Raw genomic sequence first — 27472 nt, forward strand, 5'->3', positions numbered from 1 at the left:
AGGAAACAGACTGTGGACTTCAGTTACCCCCCCCCCCCTTTTTGTGCTCCTCTGTTCCTCTCGGATTAGGTTTTTCTACTCAGGTAGTTCTGAAACCCAGCTCGTGAGGGGGTAACGCCTTCTCTCGAATCCGGTCCCTGCACCCCGCAGTGACCCTCTTCCCTCCGCCCACCAGTCGCATCCTCCTAGGACAGGGAGAGGGCGGGGCTGGAGGGCGGTCGACCTCCGGAATTTCCCCGCGTGGGTAGGAGAAGCGCGGTGGGAGTTCAGGGTGAGTCTGGGGGCCCTCAGGACAGGTGGGAACTGATAAGACTGAGGGGATGGGGGGCAGGGAGGCTGGGACCGGGGAGGGGAGTTCCAAGGACCAGTCCAGACCGCGTTCGTAAGGTCAGACTGCTGGGACCTGGGTGGGTTCGAAGATGCCCATCATGGATCCCAGCCCTAAACTGTGGGAATGAAAGCCTTGAACATATTCAGCAAAAAGTAGGTCCGTCGCACAGATGTTACTTTCCATGTTTTTTACAACAGTGTCTTTATGAAAAGGTCGAGTCTCGAATTCCAGGGGGTTAAGGATGCGGAAGCTGGGAGTGGGAGGGGAGCCCTTCTGTTTTCCGGGTGCGGACCAGACTTATAACTTCCCTTCACCGACCCTTAAACTCAGCCGGCAAACCTGAGACTCATCTCAGCGTCGTCACAGTTCCAAAGCTAGATCAGCCACGGTCTGATTTTCAAGCGTTTCCTCAATGATTTTTCTAAAACCTAATGGATTTATTCTCTGACTACCTCCTTCTTTGCACCCAGGTATCATAAGAGACAGAGCCAGAGGAGACACTCAGGGCTCCTAGGTCTGGGTTGGTTTGGACAGAGGGGCATCCACCAGAAACCGAATTCTGGCTGTTATCTGTACCTGTGAAGACTCATTACAGCGCAGAGAATCAGGGAGGATGGAGCACCTGATAGTTGGTACATGGGAATCAGCGAATGGTCTGAGCGCACAGTTTTAACTCTAATTCTGTCCGATTGAAGGACGTGAAGTTCCCCAAGAGTATGTGTTGAAAGGGAGTAGAGAAGATAATATACACAAAGTTCATACTGAATTTGCTTTCCTTGTGTCTTTTGAGCATTAGAAAGAGCTCTAAAAGAATTTATTTTTTTATTTTATTTTACTTTAATAGATGTAACGTGGGTAAGTGATCCAAAGCGTTGGAGGAGGGCTCTAGTTTCTTGGGTGAACAGAGATTCAAATCGCAGTCCTGCCAATCATTTTTGTACAGGCTCTTCAGTGAAAGGGAGAGAGCCCTTCCAGGCGCTTTTGGGAGTTGACAGTTTGGCAGAGAAAAGAACTTAGTTCAGGGAAGAACTTTGTCTTTATCATAATATATAAAGGGTAATTATGGTTCAGTTTGGTTTTTTTTAAACAAATTTTCCCCATATTTCCCCTCATTTTTTTTTCAGAACTTTGGTCAAGATTTGTAGTCCAAAAGGATAGCATTTTCTTTTTGTAAAAGGATTATATGTTGTATATGTAACATTTTCACAAGCCCCAACCTGAAACAGTGTCAAAGCAGACCCTTCCCCTCCCTTAACCAGCATCCCTCCCCCACCCCTCTCCCACTTATTTGCCTCCCAGATTCAGACTTACAGGCAAACATCCATTTTTGTACTTCCTTCCAAGAACAAATGTATCCATGTATCATTAACTCACTTTTTACTCAAAGATAGTATATCCAGCAAACTCTTGTGCACCTTAATCACTTCAAATATCCTGGAGTGATTCCTGTAGAAAAATATAAAGAGCAGGATTTTCGCTAAAGACAGGCCAAGGTAGAGGCCTAGTAGGGCCTGACTAAAATTTGGTCAAAAAGGAAGTCTGCCAGATAATACACCTTGAATCTGGACCCAGATGGAAACCACAAGGGTCAGAGACTGAGGAAACAGAAAACCAAGGAGCTGAATTGTCCGCGTCAGCCCTGGACCCTAGGAACATCTAATGGCTGGGAGGAAGGGGCAGTGTGGCAGAGGAGCTGGTAGCTATGTGGAGTACTTATATTTTCCTCATTCATCCTATGTCAAACTTTCAGTATCTTCTGTAGATTCTCCATTCCCTAGAGCAGTGACCTTCAAACTTTAGCCTGTACTAGGACCACCTGGAAGGCTTTTGAAAACAGGTTGCTGTTCCTGCCCATTTCTGATTCGGTAAGTCTGAAAGGGATCCAAAAACTGCTTTTCTAACAAGTTCTCAAGTGATGCTGTTGACTGTGGGTCAAGGGACCACACTCTGAGAATCAATTCCCTAGAGATGGAAGGCAAGCCAGAGAAAATGACGCCTGAGTGAAGGCCTATGTTGGGGAATTCCTCTAAATAATGAGTTGTTCCTGGAGGGTAGCAAATGGTCTCCATAGCCTTATTCAGATGTGATTTAACAGTAGGTCCATCCATTCTCACCTGCTCTGAGTGCTGTCCTCTAATGGCCTATAGCTGCCCCCTTTTCAGAATATTACCTTCAGCTGCCTTCTTCAGAGAACCCTTAGCCAAAGGGATCTGGCTCACATTGGCTATGCCCTTGGGGCCCAAGGGTGAGCCCATAGCAAACAACTGACAGACCTAAGTTATAAAAGGTCATTCCTCTTCCTTCAAGATGGAAAGAATTATAGTGTAATTTATCCAAAATTAAACTCCATAGACATTGCATTCTTACAACTCTGTTTTCTCTGCCCTATTTTGCTTCAGTGATTCCCTCTTCTGAGGCCACCCGCCAGTAAATTCTGCATACCTGAATCCTAGTCTCAGCTTTTGTTTACTGGGACCCGAAGCCACATCGAGGAGTGTTCATGAGACCACAGAGCAAGATTTGATGTGTTTTGGGAGGGACTTCAGCTACTCTTTATCAGATTTGGGGAACTAACACGGGCACTCTCAAAGTCCAAGAACCACCAGTGTCCACACTGTCCACAGGGAAGATACTACATCTATGCAGTAACTGTCATGGAGGAGACTGCATTGGGGTCTTAATTGCAGGGGTGGGCTGCTTGACAAACGGGGAATAGAATGATTCGAAAGGGGTTGAGTCCTGGTTCTCTGCAACTTCAGAACATCCTCCTGCTCAGGGACTCTCCTCAAAGGTTTTATCATTAGTGGAGCCTTAGTGATTTTAGATGCCTGCCAGGTGGTTTGTAGGGGTAGTAGATTTATATGACAACACTGGTCTTGGAATCAATTAGCTCACAACTATCTAATTTACATGGGAGATCGTGGGAATGTCAGGTTCAAAGAAAAAATTTGCAGCATTAGTAGAGCCAGTGATGATGGTGATCACCACGATAGTCCTAGTCAAGTTTTCAGTGCTATAACAGCCTGGAGTTTCTGAGATCCTCTTGGGCAGTCTGCCCCTCCCAGAAGGTTCTGCCTGTGGCTTTCCTTGGGGACTAAGATCTGTCACGTGGATTGGTGGGAAAGGGAGAAGGGGAAAGCTGTATCTCTTGATCTTTTCTTTATAAAGACTATCAGCAGCAGCAGCATCTGCAATGTTGTGATCAGGATGGCTGCTTCCACACCTGCCCCTCACCTATACTCATCTCCCAGGGAAGTTAAGGAAATTAGTTTTTCATTATTCTGGTCTTGGTTTTCCCCAGAACATCCTGTCTTTTTCTCTTCAGAGCCAGCCACTGGAGGGCATCAGGAGTATGACACCTGGATTTTCCCGAGCAGCCGGTGGCAGGATTGAGACCTCTCCTAGACACTCAGGCATAATGCACTCATGTTGAAGCTGCAGTCCTCCACCTTCCTCACTTTAGGTCTTTACTGTGGAGCAGCAATGTTGCTCCCCTGGAGGGTTCACTTTGATACAGCACCCTTTCCTGATTTGGCCTGAACCAGTGTCTTGAGAGAATTTTATACATTGTTTCACCCCATCCTCCTCACCAACTTCCTGCACCTGGAATATTCTGATCTGAAAACAGAAGCAGATTTGGAAGCCGTCTGAGGAGTGTTGAGTTCCCTAGAGGTTCTCAAGAAGTGCAGAGATTTCAAAGAAACTAAAAAATGAAACACACCTTTCTCAGCTACCAGAGCTGGCTCTGTAATCCCCTCACTGTCCTAACTGCCCTAGTGCTTAGTAAGAGACTTATAAAGTCTCAAATCCTGTGGGTTATGGCCAAGAATGGCCAGGTTTTGTTTTGTTTTTTTTTTTTTTAATCAATTTTTTTCTTACTAGGTTTGAGTTCAAGAAGGCAAAACATCCAAATATTTTGAAACTATTTTCCATTTTTCATGTATGTCTATTACCTATGAATTGTTAAGAGTCTTAAGAATCACTGTTGCTGTATAAAGATTAAGTCAGGGATCACATTTCTATTTAGGTACACAACAGGGTTATAATGTTTGACATTACTCACTGATGTTTAAATTTCATGTTATTTTTAAGTGCAAAAAAAATATTTTAAAGTGCCTGTACCTATGTTCATAGTAACTTGTGAAAAGGGAAAGAAAAACACCTATTTTGTTCCTCATACAATCTTCTCTTTCCTGTTTTTGATATTCTGAAATTCATCTTAATATAAAAGACTGAACTTAAATTCTAAAAGAGCATGGGCTAGATAGAGCTTCCAGCATGTTCTTTACTCCTCTGATTAGGAGAGGGTTTTGTTATGATTTCTTCTATTTTTACCTGGTTTTAGATTTTTTAACAGTGAGCAGAAATTAATTTTATAAACAGAAATGTTTATATATGTTTTGAGAGAGAAAGAGAGGAGATACCTGAAGAAGCAAGGAGTCCTCCCCTTCAGGGGTTCTCCAGGAGACCAGAATGGGAGGGTACAGAGGATGCTGACCCTAAGCCATCTGTGTTCATGTCACAGCAACTCTATGAGCAGCCAGTCCCAACCAGTGTTTTTGGATGGGCCAATGAAAGGTCTAGAGCGCTTTTGAGGAAAACAAAATACTGAAGAGCTGGGTGAGGTAGGTAGCCAAGGAAGCAAAAACAGAGTGAGAAAGGAAGAAGTGGTATGACTCCAAACATAAGGGATTGGGAAAACACCACAGGAAGCTAGCTGCTGCAGAATTTTTGTTTTTGTTTTTTAATTTGAGGCAGTGATTAGAATGAGTTTCAAGGTGATGAGAAACCCATCGTTCAGAATGAAGGAACATCCCCGCCTTGGTGCCATGACCTGAATGCACTAAGGGACAGGCACCAAGGAAGGCTCTGGTAGGGTCTGACCCACAGGGGCTTTGAGATCCACCATCATAGAGATGCCCCTCCTTTCAGGTGAAGTGAGGTTTCTGCTTTCACTCTGCCTTCAGAGATCCTATAAGAAGACTACAGGGTGTCAGGGGACTAAAGGAAAACTAATTGGAGAAAGAAAGAGTTTAACAAAAATGCCTGCCTATCTTGGAGGAGAGAAGAGGCTATTAAGGAGCTCTTGAGAGTCTTGCTGCCAGTTTCTGCTTTCTTTAAACCTTCAGGATGGGGAAATGAGAGGACTTCTGGGACTCCCCTTTTAGGGACATGGGTAGTCTGAACCGTACACCTATAATTATCCTTGGGAATAGAGTGGGGAAAACTAGATGCTTTGGGATCAGAGGGTTGGGAGATAGGTTTTCTTTCCTTTAATCCTCTGTCTCTCTCTCTCACTCACACACACACACACACACACACATATGCACACACACATAGGTATTTGGGCAGTACAAGATGGCTTGATCATGTGGAGGCTGAGTAGGCATCTGGAACAAATATGGATCCTTAAATGTGTTCTTCAGGTGGGAGGCAACTTCCTGATGGTCTCTGGCCTTTCCTATTCGCTTTTGAACTGCTTCAGGTACTCCATGATATCTGACTTGACTGTGCTGACTGAAGCCCGGTGGTACCAGCGCATAACAGGGACTCCATCAGGCCCCACCAGGAACTTCTCAAAGTTCCAGCGAATGTCATGGACCTTCATGGGCTCCCAGAAGAGTTGGTTTGATGAGCCCAAAAGATCAGAGGTTGGAGGGCAGGAGTTCTGGAGCAGAGATATGGAAATAAAAAGATAGGGTTTTTTTTTTTTTTTTCTGCTTCTGTGTGGTCCAGTCTTACCCCACCCCTAGAAAGTCATATATTAACTACTTGATATGCTCCTTAATGAAGCACAGACTTTTCAATACGTCATTACCATTACAACTATTCCCAACCAAATGACCAAGTGTTAGTATGATAGAAAATAGAAAAAATATCTTTCTTTCCTTGTCTCTCCTTCACTTCCATGATGCTTCAATGAAAGACTAACTTCTCTTTTCTATAGTAAGTCATAGCATTTTTATAGCTTCGGTTTCTTTAGCTGAAAAAAAAAAGTGTCCTTCTACCTGGGTTTCTGTGGTTCTAAACCTCTGTGACTTTAAATTTAATTATCACATGACACTTGCATTATATTTTTCTATATCTGTCTCCCTGATTAGATATGAATTCTTTCAGGGAAGAGGCTATGCCCTATTAATATTTGTTAACTCATTGGATAGCCTAGTTCTTGCATATAACTAGGAATTTGATAAATGGTTGTTGAATGAAAGAATTATTACCATTCAGTATGGAAAAGTAGTCTATGTCTGAGCTCCCATATGTTATATATTTCCTCTACTTAAAGCTAAAGGCTCACAACAGATATTGCCTTGGTCCTTGAACTTATCTGAGCATTTCTTTCCAAGGAGTCCAAACTCAATCCTAGACTTGACCTCCACGCTTTCGGGGCATCTCTATCTTTCTCACCAATCCGTGCCAGTATTTGTTCACTTACCTTCAGGAAGGTAAAGACCTTCTGTTCTTTTTCTCCATTTACATCCCCTTTCTCAAAGAGCTGAAAATTGGGAACAAAGCCACCACCTGGACGCACATATCTGCAAAGAACCAGAGGGTTTCTAAGAGGATCCAAGTTAAGACAAGGATGGATAGTAACAGCTTCCAAAACTTCACCACAAAAGGAAATTAGAGATGAAGCAAGAGAGGTTGTGGACAGGGAAAGTGAGAAAAAAGAAATCTCTGGGAACCAGGACTTCATGCATAGGCTTTATGGAGCCAATAAATGATTTCAAGAAAATTGGAAAGCAATATTTAAAGGTTAGGATTCTTTTTTTTTTTTTCCTTGTCTTTTTAAGGCCGCACCCATGGCATATAGAAGTTCCCAGGATAGGGGTCCTATTGGAGCTGTAGCCGCTGGCCCATACCCCAGCCACAGCAACTCTGGATCCGAGCCTCGTCTGTGACCTACACCACAGCTCACGGCAACACCAGATCCTTAACCCACTGAGCAAGGCCAGGGATCAAACCAGCATTCTCATGGATGCTAGTCAGGTTCATTAATCTCTTGAGCCATGACGGGAACTCCTAAGGGTTAGGATTCTTGATTGATTTCTATTTCCTATATTCTCTCCTTTTTTCCTGTGCTTCTTTTCCATTAGGTGTCCCCTAATTTTCTCATTAAATAATTCAGAAGTAGAGAGAATTAATGAGCACTGCTAGCAGGGCAAGACTGAATTCAAAGCATCACCATGATGCTCTTGAACCCATTAATCTATCAACCACCCCCAGAAGTTTCTGGAATAAGTAGCCTCTAGATAATGTAGAAGGAAAATCTTGACAGGGTCTCTTTGGGGTCTCACGAGGCACTTACTTGAGCCCCAAAAGAATCTCTGAGTTCTTTGCTGGTTCTTGTTTTCCAAATTGGTTGCAGGGAAAGCCCAACACAACTACACCAAAAGGCTTCAGCTCCTCTTGTAGTGCATTCAGTTCTGTTGGTAGAGAAGGAACAGCAAGGGTAGTCTAGTCAGTAGCCCTACTTTGAAGATAAAAGACCACTGATTTATCCCTTTATCACATGAATAAGCTAATGACTATGAAGGGAAGGGTTCAAGATTACAGAAACTGAGGAAGCAGAGCAAAAACCTAGAACATAGGTTACCATAAACACTTCAAAATAGCTGCCATTTCTTTTGTGCAATAGTTCCCATAAGTGGCTTCACTTCATCACCCAATAGGAGCCCTTCTTAACAGGCACAGAGTATTTATTATTCTGGGTGTGTGTGTGAGTGTGTGTGTGTGTGTGTGTGTGTTGTGAGGGGGGCAGGGGGAGAGGATATCCCTGTTTGATTCTGAAGATAAGTCAGATTTAAATGCCATTGCCTTCCTTATCTGGAGGACTGGTTGATAGATCAAAAAATATTTAAGGAAAGGCGAACAAAATACGCATACTCCCCCCCACCCGTGTCTCATGAAGACACTCCAGTCACCTTCCCAGGGGTGCTCTTTGGGAGTTGTAGAGGGAATCGGAGAAATGCTAAGCCTAGCTCCTGGGCATTCTTTACTTTCTTGTCAGTTCCAGTGACATAACTGATGCCATTTCCCTAGAACACTAACTGAGATTCTAGGCTACAAACTCCAAAGTGTTCTTTACCATTGGCAGGAAGCCTTCCAACTCTCTGTCTGGACTTGTACCATTATTTCTGTCTTCATTGCAGGTCAGATTTACTGCCCCATGACTAGCACCAGTCAGTCTCATTCAGACTCAGCTCTATCTCTTGGCATCTCCCTAAGGACCTCTTCTTACAAGAAAATACTTCCTATTGTTAGATATTTGTTCAATTATTATCCCTCTTATTGTTAGCCTTGATGAATATTTCTTTCCCTTACTCAGCCATTTGCAGCAACTAGGATGGAACTAGAGACTCTCATACTAAGTGAAAGAAGTCAGAAAGAGGAAGACAAATACCATATGATATCACTTATATCTGGAATCTAATATATGGCAAATGAACCTATCTACAGAAAAGAAACAAACTCACGGACATGGAGAACAGACTTGTGGTTGCCAAGATAGAGGGGGAGGGAGTGGGAGGAACTGGGAGTCTGGGGTTAGTAATTGCAAACTATTGCATTTGGAGTGAATAAGCAAGGAGATCCTGCTGTAGAGCACAGGGAACTATATCCAATCACTTGTGATGGGACATGATAGAGGATAATATGAAAAAAGAATGTATATTAATGTATAACTGGGTCACTTCGTTTACAGCAAAAATTGGCGGAACATTGTAAATCAACTATAATTAAACTTTTTTTTTTTTTTTGTCTGTTGTTGATGTTGTTGTTGCTGTTGTTGCTATTTCTTGGGCCGCTCCCGCGGCATATGGAGGTTCCCAGGCTAGGGGTCAAATCGGAGCTGTAGCCACCGGCCTACGCCAGAGCCACAGCAACGCGGGATCCGAGCCGCGTCTGCAACCTACACCACAGCTCACTGGCAACGCCGGATCGTTAACCCACTGAGCAAGGCAGGGACCGAACCCGAGACCTCATGGTTCCTAGTCGGATTCGTTAACCACTGCGCCACGACGGGAACTCCTAATTAAACATTTTTTTAAAAAAAGAATATTTGTTTCCTAGAGTGGCACAGTGGGTTAAGAATCTGACCTCATCGGTTTGGGTCGCTATGGAGACATGAGTTTGATCCCTGGCCCCAAGCAGGGGGTTAAAGGATCTGGAGTTGCCTATGTCCCAGCTGGGGTTTGGATTCAATCTCTGGCCCAGGAATTTTCATATGCAGTGGGTGCTGTGGCCATTAAAAAAAAAAAAAAAAAAAAAAAAAAAAAAAAAAAAAAAAAAAAAAAAAAAAAAAACGGGGGGAAGGAATATTTCCTTCCTATTGCTGAAACACCTAGCGGACCTTGGTTCTAGTCCTTTGACAAGTTCCTTTAATTCTCTCAATGTGATCATCTAGAGTAAATTCAAATCTCATTTGAGTGAGATGCTCTTCACGATTCCCATGAACTATTTTAAATTACAGCACAGCAATATATCTTGAATAAGGAAACTCCTCATGCAGTGATACAGAATGAAGTCGAAGATAGTTTATTATGTGAAAAAGCAAGGTGCAGAACCATTTGTGCATGTGGATATTGGTGTGTGTGTGTGTGTGTGTGTGTGTGAGATGGGAGGGAGAGAGAGAGGCTGACTTGCTTGCACCTGCGTTAAACATTTATGGAAAGGTACACTATAAACTGATGACACTGGTTGCCCAAAAGGAAGGAAATGTGGATGATTTCGTTGTAAAACCCTTTTGTATTTTTAAAATTTTGAATATTGTGAATGTACCATCTAGTCAATAAGTTTAAGGTAAAACTGAATTTCATTAAAGCAGATTTAAAAGCAAATTCACATTCCATGGTACTGCTGTTTACACACCTCGACTTTTTAAGCTTACTGTATTTTTCAAGTTTAACTTTTTCAAGGGAGGAAAATCTCCACTCACTAAAATGTTGCTAAACTTTTGTTTAGGCTCTTATAATTAAATTCTGAGATTTTTATAAAATATTAAAAAATTTAGTCTGTAGCTTCTCAAATTTTCCCTAGAGTTAATTGTATATAAAAATAATAAATACAAAATGACTCCCAAATTATTTTAAATGTCTAGGTCTTTCCAATATCTGTACTATTGAGAGTATCTTTTTAAACATTTTTAAAATTAAAGTATCATTGGAGTTCCCATCGTGGCACACCGGAAGTGAATCTGACTAGGAACCATAAGGTTGAGGGTTCCATCGCCGGCCTTGCTCAATGGGTTAAGGATCCAGCGTTGCAGTGATCTGTGGTGTAGGTCGCAGATGCGGCTTGGATCTGGCGTTGCTGTGGCTCTGGCATAGGCTGGCAGCTACAGCTTGGATTAGACCCCTAGCCTGGGAACCTCCACATGCCATGGGTGTGGCCCTAAACAGACAAAAGACAAAAAAGAAAAAAAAATTTGAAGTATCATTGACTTACATTGTTATGCCAATTTCCACTGTACAGCAAAGTGACTCAGTTACACATATATATTACTTTTTATATTCTTTTCCATCATGGTCTATGCCTGGTGATTGGATATATTCCCCTGTGCAATACAGTAGGACCTTGTTGTGTATCCATTCTAAATAGAGAGTATCTTTTTATGTACAATTTCACCATTAAATTGAAAAGGTTTTTAACGTCTCTTGGTGAATGTGAACCATTTGGTTTTTGTTGTTCTTTGGACGAGGAAGTATTTTAATATAATTTTTGCTTACGTCAAGCAGTCCCCTCTGCTTTAGTCCATTCAGACTGCTGTAACAAAATACCAGACTGGATGGCTTATAAATAAATAATAAATAAGAAATTTATTTCTCATATTTCTGGAACCTGGAAGTCCAAGATCATGGTGTCAGTATGGAATGTTCTGGCAAAGACCCTACTCCATATTGCAGACCGCCAACTTCTTGCTGTGTCCTCACAAGGTAGAAGGGACTAGGGAGCCCTCTGGAGTTTCTTTTATAAGAGCATTAATCGCATTCACAAGGGCTTTACTCTCTAAGCACCCTACCTATTATGACCACATTAGGAGTTCAACATATGAATCTGAGGGGTGAGGGGACACAAATATTCAAATCAGAGCACTTGCTGTTTCTTAATTTTCAAATATCAAAAACTGGTGCGCCACATATCTTAGAAGTGAGATTGCAATATGCCTACACTTAAGTGGTGTTTAAAAAGGAGAAAATTCTTGGATTTCTTATTATTGAAACTCCATGAAGACAAATTGATAGAGAGTTCCCTGGTGACTCAATGGGGCTCAGAGCCTTAATCTGGCGTTGTCACTGCTGTGGCGCAGGTTCGACCCCTGGCCTGAGAACTTCCACATGCTCCCAGTGCAGAAAAAAAAAAAAAAAAAAAAGACATTGATAGGACTTTATATTTCTGATCAGTTGAATAGATACTAATGTCAATAAGTGGAAAATTTTTCTTAAAACTTGTCCATGTATTATTTTGATTGATTTTTTTTTTTTGTGGCATTGGATACAATTGACCTTTTGAATTTATTTTGAACTTTTTTTAAAAAGCAGAAAATAAAGTTCCTGGCATGTTGAAAACTATATCAATCTGTAGTATAATCCATCTAAAACTTTAAATAACCTTTCCTGGTTTTTGTTTTTTTTTTCTCTTTTAGGGTAGGAACTCCCAGTGTAGGGCTGCAGCTCCTGGCCCATGCCATGGCAACAGCAACATGAGATCCAAGCCCATCTGCAACCTACACCACAGCTCACAGCAATGCCAGATCCTTAACCCACTGAGCGAGGCCAGGGATGGAACCCACATCCTCACAGATACTAGTTGGGTTCATAACCCACGGAGCCACAGCAGGAACGCCCATCCTCTTTGCTGCCTTTTGGAGATGCCTGTGGAACTCAAGGGCATTTCCCAAAAGATCAAAGATCAACCTCTCTCCTTTTGTTACTGGAAGTCACCAGTGAGTCAGCCCCTGAAACCTAGGTTCTGGCCTGGGAATCACAGCTAGGATTTGATGTTCTCCTGTTGAACACAGTTTCACAGAAGATCAATTGCACACAGTAAGTGGCCATGACGAATCAAGACAAAAACAAGGACCACTCCATAATAATCAGTCAAAACATGAACATAGTCCAAATCATAAAAATGACCTCAGGAGTTCCTCTTATGGCTCAGCGGTTAACAAGTCTGACTAGTATCCACAGGGGGTTCGATCCCTGGCCTTGCTCAGTGGGTTAAGGATCCGGCATTGCCGTGAGCTGTGGTGTAGGTTGCAGACACGGCTAGGATCTGGTGTTGCTGTGGCTGGCGGCTACAGTTCCGATTTGACCCCTAGCCTGGGAACCTCCATATGCCGCAGTTTCGGCCCTAAAAGACACAAACAAACAAACGAACTAGTACCATCCTATTCTTATCAATATATAACGACTGCTGCTTCTTTACCAGCTATAGTTTTGGCCTTGCTTTATTCCTCCTAATGCATAGATGTGACTTATTAAGATACCCAATCACTGAACTATGCCCATTTCCTCATTTCCTGACAGCATCCAATCCAGAGCAAAACTTCAATTCCTTGAACCCTTCCCCAATCACCTAACACAAACCCAATCCTCAAATAAGTCATTTCTAATTCCTTCTTGCTGAGAAGCCCCCTGGCTCCCTATAGTGTTTGTTCTCCCTTAGGGCGCTGAGGAATAAACTCGACTACAGATGTGCTCCTGGTGATCCCCATCTAAATCTTTGAGAGAATCTTAGTTCTCAAACCTGGAGATAATTCTCCTGGCATTGTAAGGCGCAGAGAAGTGGGAGGATTTAGGGGAACAGAATCACATGATCACCTATCCTCTCATCCCCCTGCTTCCTCCTAATAACAAATTAGCAAAACCTTCTGGATTTAGAATTTGGCCATCTGACAAAGCCAGTTCCCACAGAGTTGAAACATAGTTCTTACCAGGATACTGAGCTGTCAAGCCTCAATAGGTGGCCACGTTGACAAAGAGGACGTGTTTGCCTGCGTACTGCTTGAACGGGATGTACTCCTCGCCATTGAGGGTGAGGGCTCCATACTCATAGATGGTGCCTGTCACCCCCTTGTAGCAATCCATCTAGAATGTAACAAAATAACCATAATGAGGCAATGATCAGATACACAACAATCCCCAACATCTGTGAAAGTTTTGAAACTCTAAGAACTGAAATTTCTGAGTAATGTTTTTAGTTATGGCTGATGCCACAACTAGAATTTATATCTTCAAATTGAAAATCTATTTTTTAAAATGGGACAAGCACTTTATAATGCCTTCCCCATTCCTGGAATATGAATATAATTTTCCCCATTCTTCAACATTGCACTCTCTTCTACACCCTAACACCCCTGATCCAGGCATCCCACCCCCTTCTCAAATATTCTTAACAGGCTTTGGCAGTTTCTGATAACAGAAATAAGTTTTACATCAATTTCTCATCTGTGTATTCTGACTGTAATTTCCTCCCCTTACAACTGGGCCAATAGCTTGCTCCTCTGGATTCCATTGAAGGTTTTCCAGAGATTTGCCAGTGGGAGCTCACCAGTATCTAAAAATTCATCCTCGATATCTGTTTCTTCTTATCTTTATATAAAATTGGAAGCAAAGAGAAGAGACTTCCTCTCTACAAACATACCAAGGGAAAAAGGGAGACAGGACCTGGAGCAAAAGGGTAACGTTATTTGAGGAGATGGGTTCCTGGGAAGTGGAGAAAACTTTCAGAATTTTAGAACAATTTAAGTGAGCTTCCAAGGAACCTTAGTCCATAACATCTGCCCTGTGCAGTGAAGGAAATGCTTGTAGGTGAGTTCCTGTGGGGACAGTGAGGCAAAAAACTCTTTTATCATTTTCTACTTCTGTAAGTTCTTCTACCAGGACAGCAGACAATAGCTTCCCCTTCACTATCCTTGGAGAAAAGGAGGCTGACCCTAGGGCAGGCACCTTCCCTATGTGTCCATACATCCACGCACATCCGTGTACACACATCAATCCACATATCTGGTGGCATTAGCCACTATGAAATTGTTGTCACCTGTGTGCCTGCATTCTTTTTTGCATTCATGCTGCCTCCATGCTAAATAGTTTCTAGCATGTCTTTGTTGCCACTGCAATTTAAAAATATGTATATAATGGAGTTCCCATATGGCTCAGCGGTTAATGAACCCAACTAATGTCCATGAGGACGTGGGTTCAATCCCCACCCTCGCTCAGTGGGTTAAGGATCCGGCATTGCCATGAGCTGTGGTGCAGGTCACAGACAAAGCTTGGATTTCCCATTGCTGTGGCTGTGGTGTAGGCAGGCAGCTACAGCTCTGACTGGACCTCTAGCCTGGGAACCTCCATATGCTAGCCTCCATATGGTATGGCCCTAAAAAGACTCTCTCTATATATACATACATATATACATATACTTATATATATATACATGTACATACATATACATACACATATACATACACACACACACATACACACACATATATATACATACACATGACCTGGAAATCATCCTGTGAGCTGTCATTTATGAGCCTCCATTTTCCTTGTCTTCATCCTACCTCAGCTTGGGTCTCAACAGCTTCTAGTTGTCTGCCTCACACATAGATACAACCCTGTGAACTGGGATGTAGAATACCAAGGATACTGCAGACTTGAAGAGCTTGATCTTCCCTGCTTTCAGCTCTGCTCCAGTTTGCTTAGGTCTATTTGAACACCCTAAAACATAGCTTTTTATTCACAAGATGATTTTCTACAACAGAAATTCCACACTTTACCAGGTAGCAGCTGCTGACACAGACCTGGTTGACTTTTTTTTTTTTTTTTTTAATTTTAGAGATGGGAAATGACCTTACTACAGCTATAATATAAGTAAAGCTACATCTTTTATTTATTTTTATTTTTTATTTCTTGTCTTTCTGCCTTATCTAGGGCTGCTCCTGTGGCACATGGAGATTCCCAGGCTAGGGGTCTAATTGGAGCTGTAGCTCCCGGCCTATACCACAGCCACGGCAACACGGGATCTGAGCCATGTCTGCAACCTACACCACAGCTCACGGCAACACCGGATCCTTAACCCACTGAGCAAGGCCAGGGATCGAATCCACAACCTCATGGTTCCTAGTTGGATTCGTTGACCACTGCACCACGACGGAAACTCCATACATCTTTATATTATATTTATAAAATCTTTTTATTATATGCATAATCTTACACTTCACATGAGCCCAATAACAAAGCACTCAAGTGTTGCTTGAGGATCTGCATAAATATCATCTGGGAACATATTAAAAAATACAATTCTGAGGAGTTCCCATCATGGCTCAGTTGTAACAAGCCTGAACAGTATCCATGAGGATGCCAGTTCGATCATCGGCCTCGCTCAGTGGGTTAAGGATGGCGTTGCTATGAGCTGTGGTGTAGGTTGCAATTTTCTGCTAGGATCCTGAGTTGCTGTGGCTGTGGTATAGGCCAGCAGCTGTATTGATTCAACCCCTAGCCTGGGAACTTCCATATGCTGCAGATGTGGCCCTAAAAAAAAACAAACAAAAAACTATATATATATACACACATATATACATATATATAAAATTGTGAGCTCCCCTAAGACTTACTGAATCAGAAACTGGGGGTACAATCCAGTAATCTGTGCTTTAACAAGCCCCCCTGGTGATTCTTATGTGAGTTGAAATCTGGAAATCACTGCACTACACGATGGGTTTTCTCTAGCTTTCAGAGAGGAGAAAAAGGAGCCAATAAAAGATATTTAACAGGCTTAATGTCACAGAGAGGTTGAGTTTTTGAGTGAATTTGCCTAATTTTGAAGTTAATAATGGTTGGTGCTTCAAGTCATTTACTCCAGTTCCCACCCTGCATCCTGAGACATATACACACAACTTTTCCAGGGTGGTTGCCAACACCCAGTGTGGGCCCTTTTCCTGGAGGGCATCAGCTGATTTGGAGCACAAATTCTCTGATCTGAGCTTTACTCCTGCCTGGCCACACCACCTCCCCTAAAACTAAAACTGGCCAACAACCCTCCTGGCCTTTTATGTTTTATTATGCCCTGAAAAAAAAAAAAAGGGCCCTTCTTCATCTATCCTGAAACTCAGAGCACATTCCAGCACCAGCTTATTTTCCACCTGCCCCAGGGTTTCAGGCTCTCCAAGAGCAAATGGGTCAGCCTTCCTGTTAATCCCTTTGCTACTTCACGTGCATTTCCCAGGCCGCAAGGATTCAGACCAGAATGGAGGGGACAGGCTCAAGGTTCCAGACCAGAATGGAGGGTGTGACAGGCTCTGGGCTATCAATTGGCAGACTGGGGCGGCGGGGGTGGGGTGGGGTGGGGGGCAAAGATGAATGCAGTGAGAGCATCCTGCGTCCTTAGCTCACTTTCGGCCAGTGAATCACTAGGCTTAGGAGGGACCACCCGCGCGTAAGAACGGCGGTTTATGGGAGTCTCTGCCTCGGAGGACAGCAGTGGCAGATGTCAGTTAAGAAGCGCTGGGGAGATGGACTTGAAGAGGAGAAAGAACCCCTTGCATCCTTGGAGACCAATTTAGTTAAAACGTGCTGGTTTCCCTGCGGGGCACTCACCTTCATCTTTTGCTCCTTTGGGATCAGCTGAGCGAAGCCAACCAGGCACAGTGAGAAAAGACAGGAGGCCCAGAACTGCGGGGTCATGGCTCCAACTCTGCACTCCAGGCGAGTCTCAGGTCCCCGGGCACCTGTGCTCCTTTTGTGGCCCAGGCAAGGGCCAGTTTGAAGATGTGCCCTCCAATCACAGAGCAGCATTCACACAAGCAAACTTCCACCCCACTCCACCCCCGCCCACCCCGCGCTCCCTCTGCGTTCCTCTTCTTCGCTCTCCCCAGCCTCCACCTTCCTCCCCGCTTCCTCGGCCCCGCCCGCAAGCCCCGAAGGCTCCGCACACCCGGCGCATCCGAGATTGGACCACCCGCGAATGTTTCCGCACCTCGTTTTGGCAGGTGAAGGGGGAGGAGTCCCTCTTTGGAACTTGAGGTACTCTCTCGACTTCTCCAAGTGACTGGCGGTTCCTAGGTGCTGGCTCTGCATCCGAGAAATAAAGCTACCATCATTGGATCAGAATCTACCCTTTGAAATCAAGATCTTCCTGTAATGCACATGCAACTAAAGTTTGAGCAGCATTGTCCCAGATGACTATTATCCTTTGTCCCATCCCCTCAAACTTTCATCACTTAATCAACAGCACACTGTATTTCCTAATTTTGAAGTCCAGACCGGGGGTGGCGGGGCGAGCCCGCTGAGTAATGGGTTCGCTGGAGAAGGGCTTGTTAATGCGGAGTAACACAAATGAGGGATACACATTCACAGATGGAAGTTGTCTAGGAGAAAGCTCTAAACTGTGAGTTAGGGAAGAGCCTTGGGCTTGATGGAGTTTCATTCTCTGTAAATTATTGTAATCATCTCTGCCCTTATTTACTCCATAAAGCTATTTATTATGAGGTTCTAATAAGGTTAACCATCAGAAAGTTGTTGGAAAGTATTTGATTTAGTGAAGAGTCACCGTGTTTTCTCCTGTCCCTCCTCTGCTCCCATGTGGTTTTTCACTGCCAGCTTAGCTTGACTAAACTCTCTTGATTATCGAAGTGATAACTTCTTCCTCCTCAGTTGTAAGCCCCTATCCATCCAGTCCCCTCCACCCGCCCTGCCTCTTCCAGGTTCACACAAAAGGCTTTCTCTGCTCCTGAAACTGAAGTCTGGATGGGGTTGAATTCTTGTGAACTCTGTTGGAAAATAAGCTTTCAGTTATCTCAGATTTCTTCTCAAAGGCCTATAATCTATGGCCTAATCACTGATAGCCAGCCAAGGAGGTCCTCAAGACATTTAGAGCAGCCATGCAGAAGGCTGAAGGCTTCTCTCTTTTGGCGCAGACCTTCCCATAATCACAAGTTCCTTGGCCTCTTGGCATCCATTCACAGTTCAAATAATGGCTGAATTTTAGTCTGTGAAGCAATAGAGACCATTGAATTCAATACCCATGTGTGCCACTGACTAACTCCTTGTCTCAGAAAATGTTAATGTTGCTGAACCTTAGTTTTCTCATCTTTAGAATCAGCATAATAATAGTGTCTACTTCCCAAGACTGTTTGAGGATGGAATGGGATACTTCCTACAAAGAACTCTGCCCAAGGCCTGAAACAGTTAAGCAATTAGAAGTCTATTGATCATCCCTATGTTCATCTTTATGCATGAGAAAGCAGAAGCCCATAGAGAAGTGATATATCAAAGGTCACAGGTTGGTAATGATGAAATGAAAGCAAACTCCTAATTCTCACTGAAGAGCCCTTGCTCTGGTTCCACATGGATCATCAATTGTTGTGACTAAATAAATCTTCATCGTCCGAAGTGATTTACACGTGCTCGTCTTGCAATAACTAGCCTTTGAGTAGTGAGGAGACACTGCAGAATAGATCTCATCAGCAGGTCAAATGGTCTAAAATCCCAACTTCCAGGTTCCCAATTCAATATTCCTATGAGCTTTTGAGCACCTTGGGTCCTGGCCTCCAGCAATGAGAAGTGAGGTGCAGAGCACACACTGAGCAGAAGAAAAGGAGGCAGACATCTCACATTTCTGATTCACCTGAAGGAATCTTAGGGCTGCAGTTCCCTTTGCTTCTCTTCTGGAGCCACAGTTCACATCCCCATTAGCTCTTTCCAGGGTTTGCTTTCATCCTTTAGCTTGTCTCCTTCCTTACTTGGGGCTCGGGCAGGCCACCTCAAAATGTGCCTTAATGGCATGTTGATTATTTTGAATCAAAGTTACTTAAGACATGATCATGCACGAGAGACACTTAGATCCTCCTGTTTCCCTGAAATCAGGAAATTAATCTCCCATGTGAAAGGTATACTCTAAATCTAGAGGCATCAGAACACCCTTATCACCCTATCAGATCGGGAATTTGGGCAGATAAGCTTGTATAAACAAACTTGTCACTTCTTTAATTTACCACCCCAGGCCCAAACTCTGTTTAGGTTTTTCACTAATCAAGCACCCAAAGCTTAAGTTTCTTTGTCCTGTCAATTCTTCTCAAATCTATTGTGTCTTTGCCTAAAAAGTATAAAAGATACCTGATTGGAAACTCCCGAGGACCCAGTTCTTTTTAGGGCTGCACCCTCAGCAGCATATGGAGATTCCCAAGCTAGGGGTCTAATCTGAGCTACAGCAGCTGGCCTACTGCCAGTCTACCCCAGAGCCACAGCAACACCAGATCCCAGCCGCCTCTGGGACCTACAGCACAGCTCATGGCAACGCTGGATCCTTACTTAACCCACTGAGCAAGGCCAGGGACTGAAACCCACAACCTCATTGTTCCTAGTACACAAATTAAAATTTGTTTCTTTTTCTCTTAATAATCTGTTTTGTGTTCATTGCATTATTAGTCCAGCCATGATAACTCAAAGAAGGATAGAAGGGGAAATTTCCTCTTCTTCACACCCCCGAGATCTTCTCCAGTCTCTTCCTCCACACTCTGCTTCTATTCTATTACTTTTCTAAAAGTCAGTTTTTGTTGACCTCACTCTTGTTAAAAATACTCTGGTTTGGAGTTCCTGTCACGGTGCAGCGGAAACAAATCCAACTAGGAACCATGAAGTAGCGGGTTCAATCCCTGGCCTCGATCACTGGGTTAAGATCCAGTGTTGCTGTGAGCTGTGGTGTAGATCACAGACGTGGCTCAGATGTGGCGTTGCTGTTGCTATGGTGTAGGCCAGTGGCTACACTCTGATTAGACCCCTAGCCTGGGAACCTCCATGTGCTGCAGGTGCGGCCCCCAAAAGACAAAACAGACAAAAACAAAACAAAAAACTTTGGTTCAAGAAAAATAAAAAAAATTTAAAAAACAAAGAAAAATTTTTAATTAAAAAAAACTTTGGTTCCTCCTTAATTTCTACATCTTCATTTGAAATTCTTCCATCTTTCCTGATTTGACATTAGTCAAATTTTCAGACATACCCTTCCCTCTATAAATGTTATTTTTCTGGAAGATTGAATTGTTTTCATCACCCAAAATCTATCTATCTAGGTATTGATTCTTGACATTTTAGGTAAAATCTGGGCCAGTACTTTGGGATCACTTCTGAAAGATTTTTTGATATATGAATTACATGTTTTTATTCAAAATGATGAAATATAATTACCAAAAAAGACCTCAGAGGTAATTCTCTGAGACCTAAATCATAAATCACGGTTCTAGTGAGTTCAACCAGGCCTTGAATTGGACTCAAGGTCATTCTTGCTGCCTTTCTCAAATAGCCTAGGGCTAGGGTAGAAAAGGATGGGAGACTCAGATCAATTTGTCTCCATCACTGTTTTTTTCTTTTTCTTTCTTTTTTTTTTTTTTTGTCTTTTTTTGCTATTTCTTGGGCTGCTCCCTCGGCATATGGAGGTTCCCAGGCTAGGGGTCTAATCAGAGCTGTAGCCACTGGCCTACGCCAGAGCCACAGCAACGCGGGTTCCGAGCCGCATCTGCAACCTACACCACAGCTCACGGCAACGCCGGATCGTTAACCCACTGAGCAATGGCAGAGACCGAACCCGCAACCTCAGGGTTCCTAGTAGGATTCGTTAACCACTGTGCCACTACGGGAACTCCTCCATCTCTATTTCTTTGATCCAATCATTGTGAAACAGTTTAGATAACATAGACAGGGTTCCTGAGAAGAAAACGATTCATGAAAATTTACGATTTTATGGGCTGAATTATATTCCCCCCAAAAGATATATTGAAGTCCTAACCTGCAATACCTCAGAATGTGACCTTATTTGAGAAGTAGGGTCTTTGCCAATGTAACTGGTTAAGATGAGGTGATAACTGGAGTAGGACTGACCACCTAATGCAATATGACTGATGTCCTCATTAAAAGATGGCTTCGTAAAGGACATTTGATAAAGATGGAGACAAAGATTGGAGCTGTGCTGCCACAAGCTAGGGGATGTTTGGGCTTACCAGAAGCTGGAAGAGGCAAGGAAGGGTCTGTCCCTACAGGTTTCAAAGGGAGCATGGGCCATGGTGGCTCTATAAGTTCAGACTTCTAGCCTCTAAAACAGTGAAAAAATACCTTTCTATTGGTCTAAGCCACTTAGTTATGGCAGCCCTAGGAAACTAATACTAATTCCATCAAGTAAGTTTGAGTTCTCTCTGATTGCCGTCATGTTACTTCAATTGCCTTATGGCTACCCCACATTCACCATAGAGTTCTTTCACTCTCAGTTTCTTTGATCAAAAAGGAAACAACATTCTTTTTTTTTTTGTCTTTTTTTTTTTTTTTGCTATTTCTTTGGGCCACTTCCGCGGCATATGGAGGCTCCCAGGCTAGGGGTCTAATCGGAGCTGTAGCCACAGGCCTACGCCAGAGCCACAGCAACGCGGGATCCGAGCCGCATCTGTAACTTACACCACAGCTCACGGCAACGCCGGATCCTTAACCCACTGAGCAAGGGCAGGGATCAAACCCGCAACCTCATGGTTCCTAGTCGGATTCGTTAACCACTGCGCCACGACGGGAACTCCTTTTTTTATTTTTCTTTTGGAAACAACATTCTTTATTGCTTTTATATGGGCCTTCATCCTAGTTCCAGAATGAAACTACTTCTTTTTCTGTCTTTTTGCCTTTTCTGGGGCTGCTCCCACGGCATATGGAGGTTCCCAGGCTAGGGGTCTAATTGGAGCTGTAGTCGCCACAGAAACACAGGATCCAAGCCACGTCTGCGACCTACACCACAGGTCACGGGATCCAAGCCACGTCTTCAACCTACACCACAGGTCATGGCAATGCCGGATCCTTAACCCACTGAGCAAGGTCAGGGATCAAACCGGAAACCTCACGGTTCCTAGTCGGATTCGTTAACCACTGAGCCACAACCGGAACTCCTGAAACTACTTCTTTATTTACTTGAAACTCAACTTAGAGGTTCAATCTTCTGCTTGATTCTACCAGAAATATTTCCTTTCTTTCTTTCTAGGGCCACAGGTGCAGCATATGGAAGTTCCCAGGATAGGGGTCAAACTGGAGCTGCAGCTTCCAGCCTATGCCACAGGCACAGCAATGCCAGATCTGAGCAGCTTAACCTGCTGAGCGAGACCAGGGATTGAAACCGCATCCTCACGGATACTAGTCAGGTTTGTTTCCACTGCGCCATGACGGGAACTCCCCCAGAAATATTTTCTAATTTAATCTATCTTCCTAGATACACGGGGCACTCTTCCCAGGACTCTAGGGATTTCTTCCCTGCATTGCAAAAGAAAGACATAGACTCCAATTCATATTCACCATAATTTTGTATAGTCATTCCATTCACATTGTAAATTGCATTTTTACATTTACCACCTCATTTTGCCCTTACTACAGAGTAGAAATGATGCAGGAGAAGCACATTTTCCTCAATTTACAAAATGTGAGAGTAAGGTTTAAAAAAAGTCATTTGACTTCAAATCTGTTTTGTTTGTTGTTTGTTTTAAAATCTCCTTTAATTTCCTTTTTTTTTTTTTTTTTTTGGTTTTTAGGGCCATACCTGCAGCATATGGAGGTTCCCAGGATGGAGGTTGAATCAGAGCTATAGCTGCTGGCCTACGCCACAGCCACAGCAACATCAGATCCAAGCTGCCTCTGTGACCTACACCACAGCTCACAGCAACATGAGATCCTTAATCCACTGAGCAAGGCCAGGGATCAAACCTGCAACCTCATGGTTCCTAGTCAAATTCGTTTCCGCTGTGTCATGTGTGTGTTGTGTTGGGAACTCCTTCTTTGGCTTCTTTAAATCCATTAAATAAACATGTTGGGAATTTGAATCTGTAACAGGGAAGAACTAATCTGACTCCATATTTAATTCTTTTTCTTTAAATTCCAGTTTTTGTGTTCTGTAGCTAGTTGCCTCCTGCCTAGCCTTGCTAACTGCATATTGGCAAAGTGAATCATAAAAGGAATGTGGCCTATAAACCTGAAGTACATGAAATAGTTCCCTCACAGAAACTCTGCCTCCCAGGCTTAACCTTTAAAGTTAAAATGCTTTTGCTTAGCTCAGATATGCTAATCATTAAAAAGGAAATCTTCCTTTGCTTAGTATCCACTCATCCACATAGAGATAAGGGGTTGCAGAGCAGGGAATAACATCCATCTTGTTCAGGATTAACAGAAGCATAATGACCCACCCTATGTTGAACAACTCAAGAACAAAGGATTACCACGTCCCCTTCAAGGTCTGCAACAACTCTTCACTTCTTGACCTCACTTTCTCCCATTTCCCCCTCTTTGTAGCATAAAAGAAGCTTGTATTCAAATCCAAACAAGATAATTCTCTAGGATATTAGTCTGCCATCTTTTTGGTCTGCAAGCTTTCCAAATAAAGTCTCTATTTCTTGCCCCAATATCTTGTCTCTTGACTTACTCGTCTGTTGTGTGTACAACTTGGACTTGGATGAGTGATGGTGAGCTATCATTTCCTTTTTGTTACATTTTTGTCCATATTTGTATCTACTGTTGCCTTGAGGACAACTCAGATCCAGGCTGGCTGTGGCCCTACTCCCCAGCCTTCATTAAGGCAGCTGGCCCTGAAGCAAGGTATTCCAGTAGATCTGCCATTATTGCCAAAATTTCTACCTTCATCTGCTCCAAGAAATAATTCTAGGGTTCGGTGAGACAAAAGGGATAATGGTAAAGAAGAATGTGTACTTTCCCAGGTAGGTCCCATGTCCATTATTTCCGCCTTAATAGACATGACACGACTATAGGCATCTGAGGCATCCACAGTGTCCATAAGAGCTAAGCAATTTCTTTGGCCACAGAACCAGACAGCTCCCAACAAGGCCTAATCCCAAAGCTTCGGTGACTCTGGCCTTGTCTTCCCTCAGAAGGAAAGTATATGTCCATCTCATCAACGCTGAAAACCAAAACCCAACAATTAACCTGGGGGGAGGGGCTTCAGCTAAAAGATGGCTGCCTTTATGTCTTTTCATAACATTTCCTCATCTTTTAAGAAGTCTTGGTCATCTAATTTGACCAATTTTCACCTTGAGAAGACTGAAAAGTGAGAATAATGACTTGGAAAATTCTGAAATTTTACTGCTCAAGTATTTCAGCTTCTTTAATTCATGTATGGAAAGGTGGAGGCCCAGAAAGTGTAGTGACTGACACTTCTGACCTTGGATAGACTCACCTGAAAAACAAGCATTGAGCTCTGTCACAGTGGTGAACAACTTAGGGGCAGGGTGGACTGAAGCTGGCCGAGCTTGACTTCTATTTGATTCTCTTACTGTCGGTCTTCAACACCTGCTGGTATGTTTCTGCAGTTCTCAACCTATCTCAGGGCCAACTCTGTCCGCTCCCTGGACAATGACCTGTAGGAGGAAATGTCAGGAGGAATGAATGATGGTAGAAGGAATTTGGTCCAAGAAACAGAATGGGAGGAGATAGAAAAGAAATAGGGGTGTGATAAAGGGGAGACAAATAAGGGGAAAAAAAGAAGGAAAGAGCAAGTGTGAAGGACCAGAAAGGGAGGAAAACTAACATGCACTGACTTTCTTCTTACTATATGTCAGACATATTTAGATAAATTTTCTTTTTTTTTTTTTTTCAGCTGTGCCCACAGCTTGCAGAAATTCCCCACCAGGGATCAAATCCATACCACAGCAATGACTCAAGACACTACAGTGACAATGCCAGATCCTTAACCCACTGCAGCTCCTTAACCCACTGTGCCACAAGAGAACTCTTAGATTTTCTTATTTAATCATCACCAAAATAACCATAATATTAACACTTTCCCATTTTATAAATAAGGATATGATTATAGAGTAAAAATAGTTTATTTCCCAGAGTTACAGATCTACATCAAACTGAGGCTCACATTCAAGCTGTTCTGATCCAAAATCCAAACGCTGTAGTAACCTAAGTAATAGCTGCCAAAGATATCAGGTTTTAATCCCTGAGAACCTGAAAATGTTATTTTATATGACAAAGATTTTGCCAGATGCGATTAAGAATTTTGAGATGAAGGGATTATCCTGGATTATCTGGGTGGGCCCTAAATACAATCATGTGTATTTAAAAAAAAATGTTAGTAAAATATAGTTGATTTACAGTGTTGTGTTAGTTTCAGATATACACCAATGTGATTTGGTTTATATATATATATATATACACACACACATACCCACACATATCTTTTTAAGATTCTTTCCCATTATAGATAACTACAAGAAATTGAGTGTAGGTCCCTGTGCTTATACAGTAGGTCTTTTTGTCTACTTTATATGTAGTGCTGTGTATATTTTAACCCTAAATTCCTAATTTATCCACTCCCAATGATGTGTATTCTTACAAGAGGAAAATAGATTGAGATTTTATTATAGAAGACAGGGAAGACAAGAAAATGGAAGCTAGAAGTTGGAGTGATGCCAGGAAGGGGGTTGTTAGGTTTGCTGAGGGAGGAACGACCACACAAGGTGGTAAAGCAAGAGAGATTTATTAAGGTATCAGAGGGGTATGGGCTAAACTAAAGATGGCGCCAGCCCTGACTGTGAGGAGGTGCTAGGCTTATAAGGGATCTGTGGCGGGACTCTGTGGCTGGAGTTTGTGGCGGGAACTTGTGGCAGGAACAAGAAGAAGGAGGAGGGGAAAGGGAGGATGGGGGTGGAGTCCGGAGACAGAGGGCAGTTAATCCTTGTAGGCGGTTAATCTATGCAGGCAGTTGTTTTATTCAGGTCATTGTTTCTTGCTGCCCAATTTGAGCATCCACATTCCGGGAGAGGGTGTCCCCAGCAGGTCTCTAAGTGAACAGCTACATGTGGGGGTCTGTCTCCATCCTCCTGGGAACCTATCAGAGGTCACAAGCCTCTTTTTCTGTTTTCTATAACATGCTCCTTAACATTCCTTATTTCCTTCTGAATCCCTACCAGCAGCATCCTTTACCACCACATTTCTACCAGTAGTTAGTTCAAGACAGTCCGGCTTTTCCTACCATGTACATCAAGATTATAACAGCCACTACCCGTTATCCAATTCCAAAGACACATCAACATTTTTAGGTATTTGTTACAGCAGCACCGCACTTTCTAGATACCAAAATCTCTTAGTTTCCTTTGGGTGCTCTAACAAGTTATCACAAACCTTGTGACTTAAAAGAACAAAGAGTTATGGAGACCAAAAGTCCAAGAACAATTTCACTGGACCAAATCAAGTGGGGGCCCTAAGGAAGAATGTTTCTTACCTTATCCAGTTTCTGGTCCTTCCTGCTTTCCTTGGTTTGTGACTGCATCACCCGAATCTTTAACTTCTGATCACATTGCCTTCTCTTTTTCTGCCTGTAACCTAATCTCTCTCACAAAGCATTTTAGAACTGACAAGATGATGATGGATTTACTAAGCCAATATGCAGAAAAAGAAAGTTAACGCTAATAACCTTTTTTTCTCAGGAAGGACCGTATCTCTTCAGGTAGAGATGAATTTCTGATTTGAAGGCCTCCTGTGTCTAGGGGATCTGTGATTCTCCAGATACCAATTCAGTTCTGACACCAGCTCCCAACTCTCACAGTTCAAGGGCTCAGTTCCATAGACTGCTTCCTCCTCGAGGGTAAGTTGTAAATCTCAGCATGGGAACACCTATAATTCTAATTGACCAATTATAAATTGGGGTTTCCCATGACTCCCTCTGTACTTTTGGTAATTTGCTAGAATGACTCATAGAATTTGGGGAGTCACTATACTTTCTTTCTTTCATTCTTTCTTTCCATACCTGTAGCATGCATAAGTTCCTGGGCCAGGGATCGAATCCATGCTACAGCAGCAGTGACACCAGATCCTCAACCTGCTGAGCCACCAGGGAACTCCTGGCTTGCTCTTTTTGACTGCGAAATTTATCCTGAAGTTTTGTAGGAACCCCCAGCCACCAATCTTCTCATTAGCATGCAAAAGACTTACATCTCACTCACGGAGTTTCCAAGGGTTTTAAGGAGCTTTGTACCAGGAACTGGGGAGAAAGAATGGAGAACAAAGGGGCATCCATACATTAATTCAAAAGGGCTGAATGTCTAATGGTTTTCAGGGCAGGGCACATAGATGAATAAGGGCCATAGGAAGGTGGGTTATTCACTCT

The 27472-nt window shown here is 43.0% G+C and overlaps 1 protein-coding gene and 1 long non-coding RNA gene across 2 annotated transcripts; one reads left to right on the plus strand and one right to left on the minus strand.

The window, feature by feature from the left end:
* Positions 93–4956, plus strand: LOC110261679. The gene is made up of 3 exons (XR_002346132.1): positions 93–271; positions 802–963; positions 2082–4956. It is a non-coding gene; the product is annotated as an uncharacterized LOC110261679 (long non-coding RNA).
* Positions 5053–17032, minus strand: GPX6 (glutathione peroxidase 6). The gene is given in 5 exon segments (NM_001137607.1): positions 5053–5999; positions 6768–6867; positions 7641–7758; positions 13266–13419; positions 16933–17032. Coding segments are annotated over 5 exon segments (666 nt in total). The 5' UTR covers positions 17020–17032; the 3' UTR covers positions 5053–5792.

Source organism: Sus scrofa, chromosome 7 (assembly GCF_000003025.6).
Source record: "Sus scrofa isolate TJ Tabasco breed Duroc chromosome 7, Sscrofa11.1, whole genome shotgun sequence".
Taxonomy (NCBI): domain Eukaryota; kingdom Metazoa; phylum Chordata; class Mammalia; order Artiodactyla; family Suidae; genus Sus; species Sus scrofa.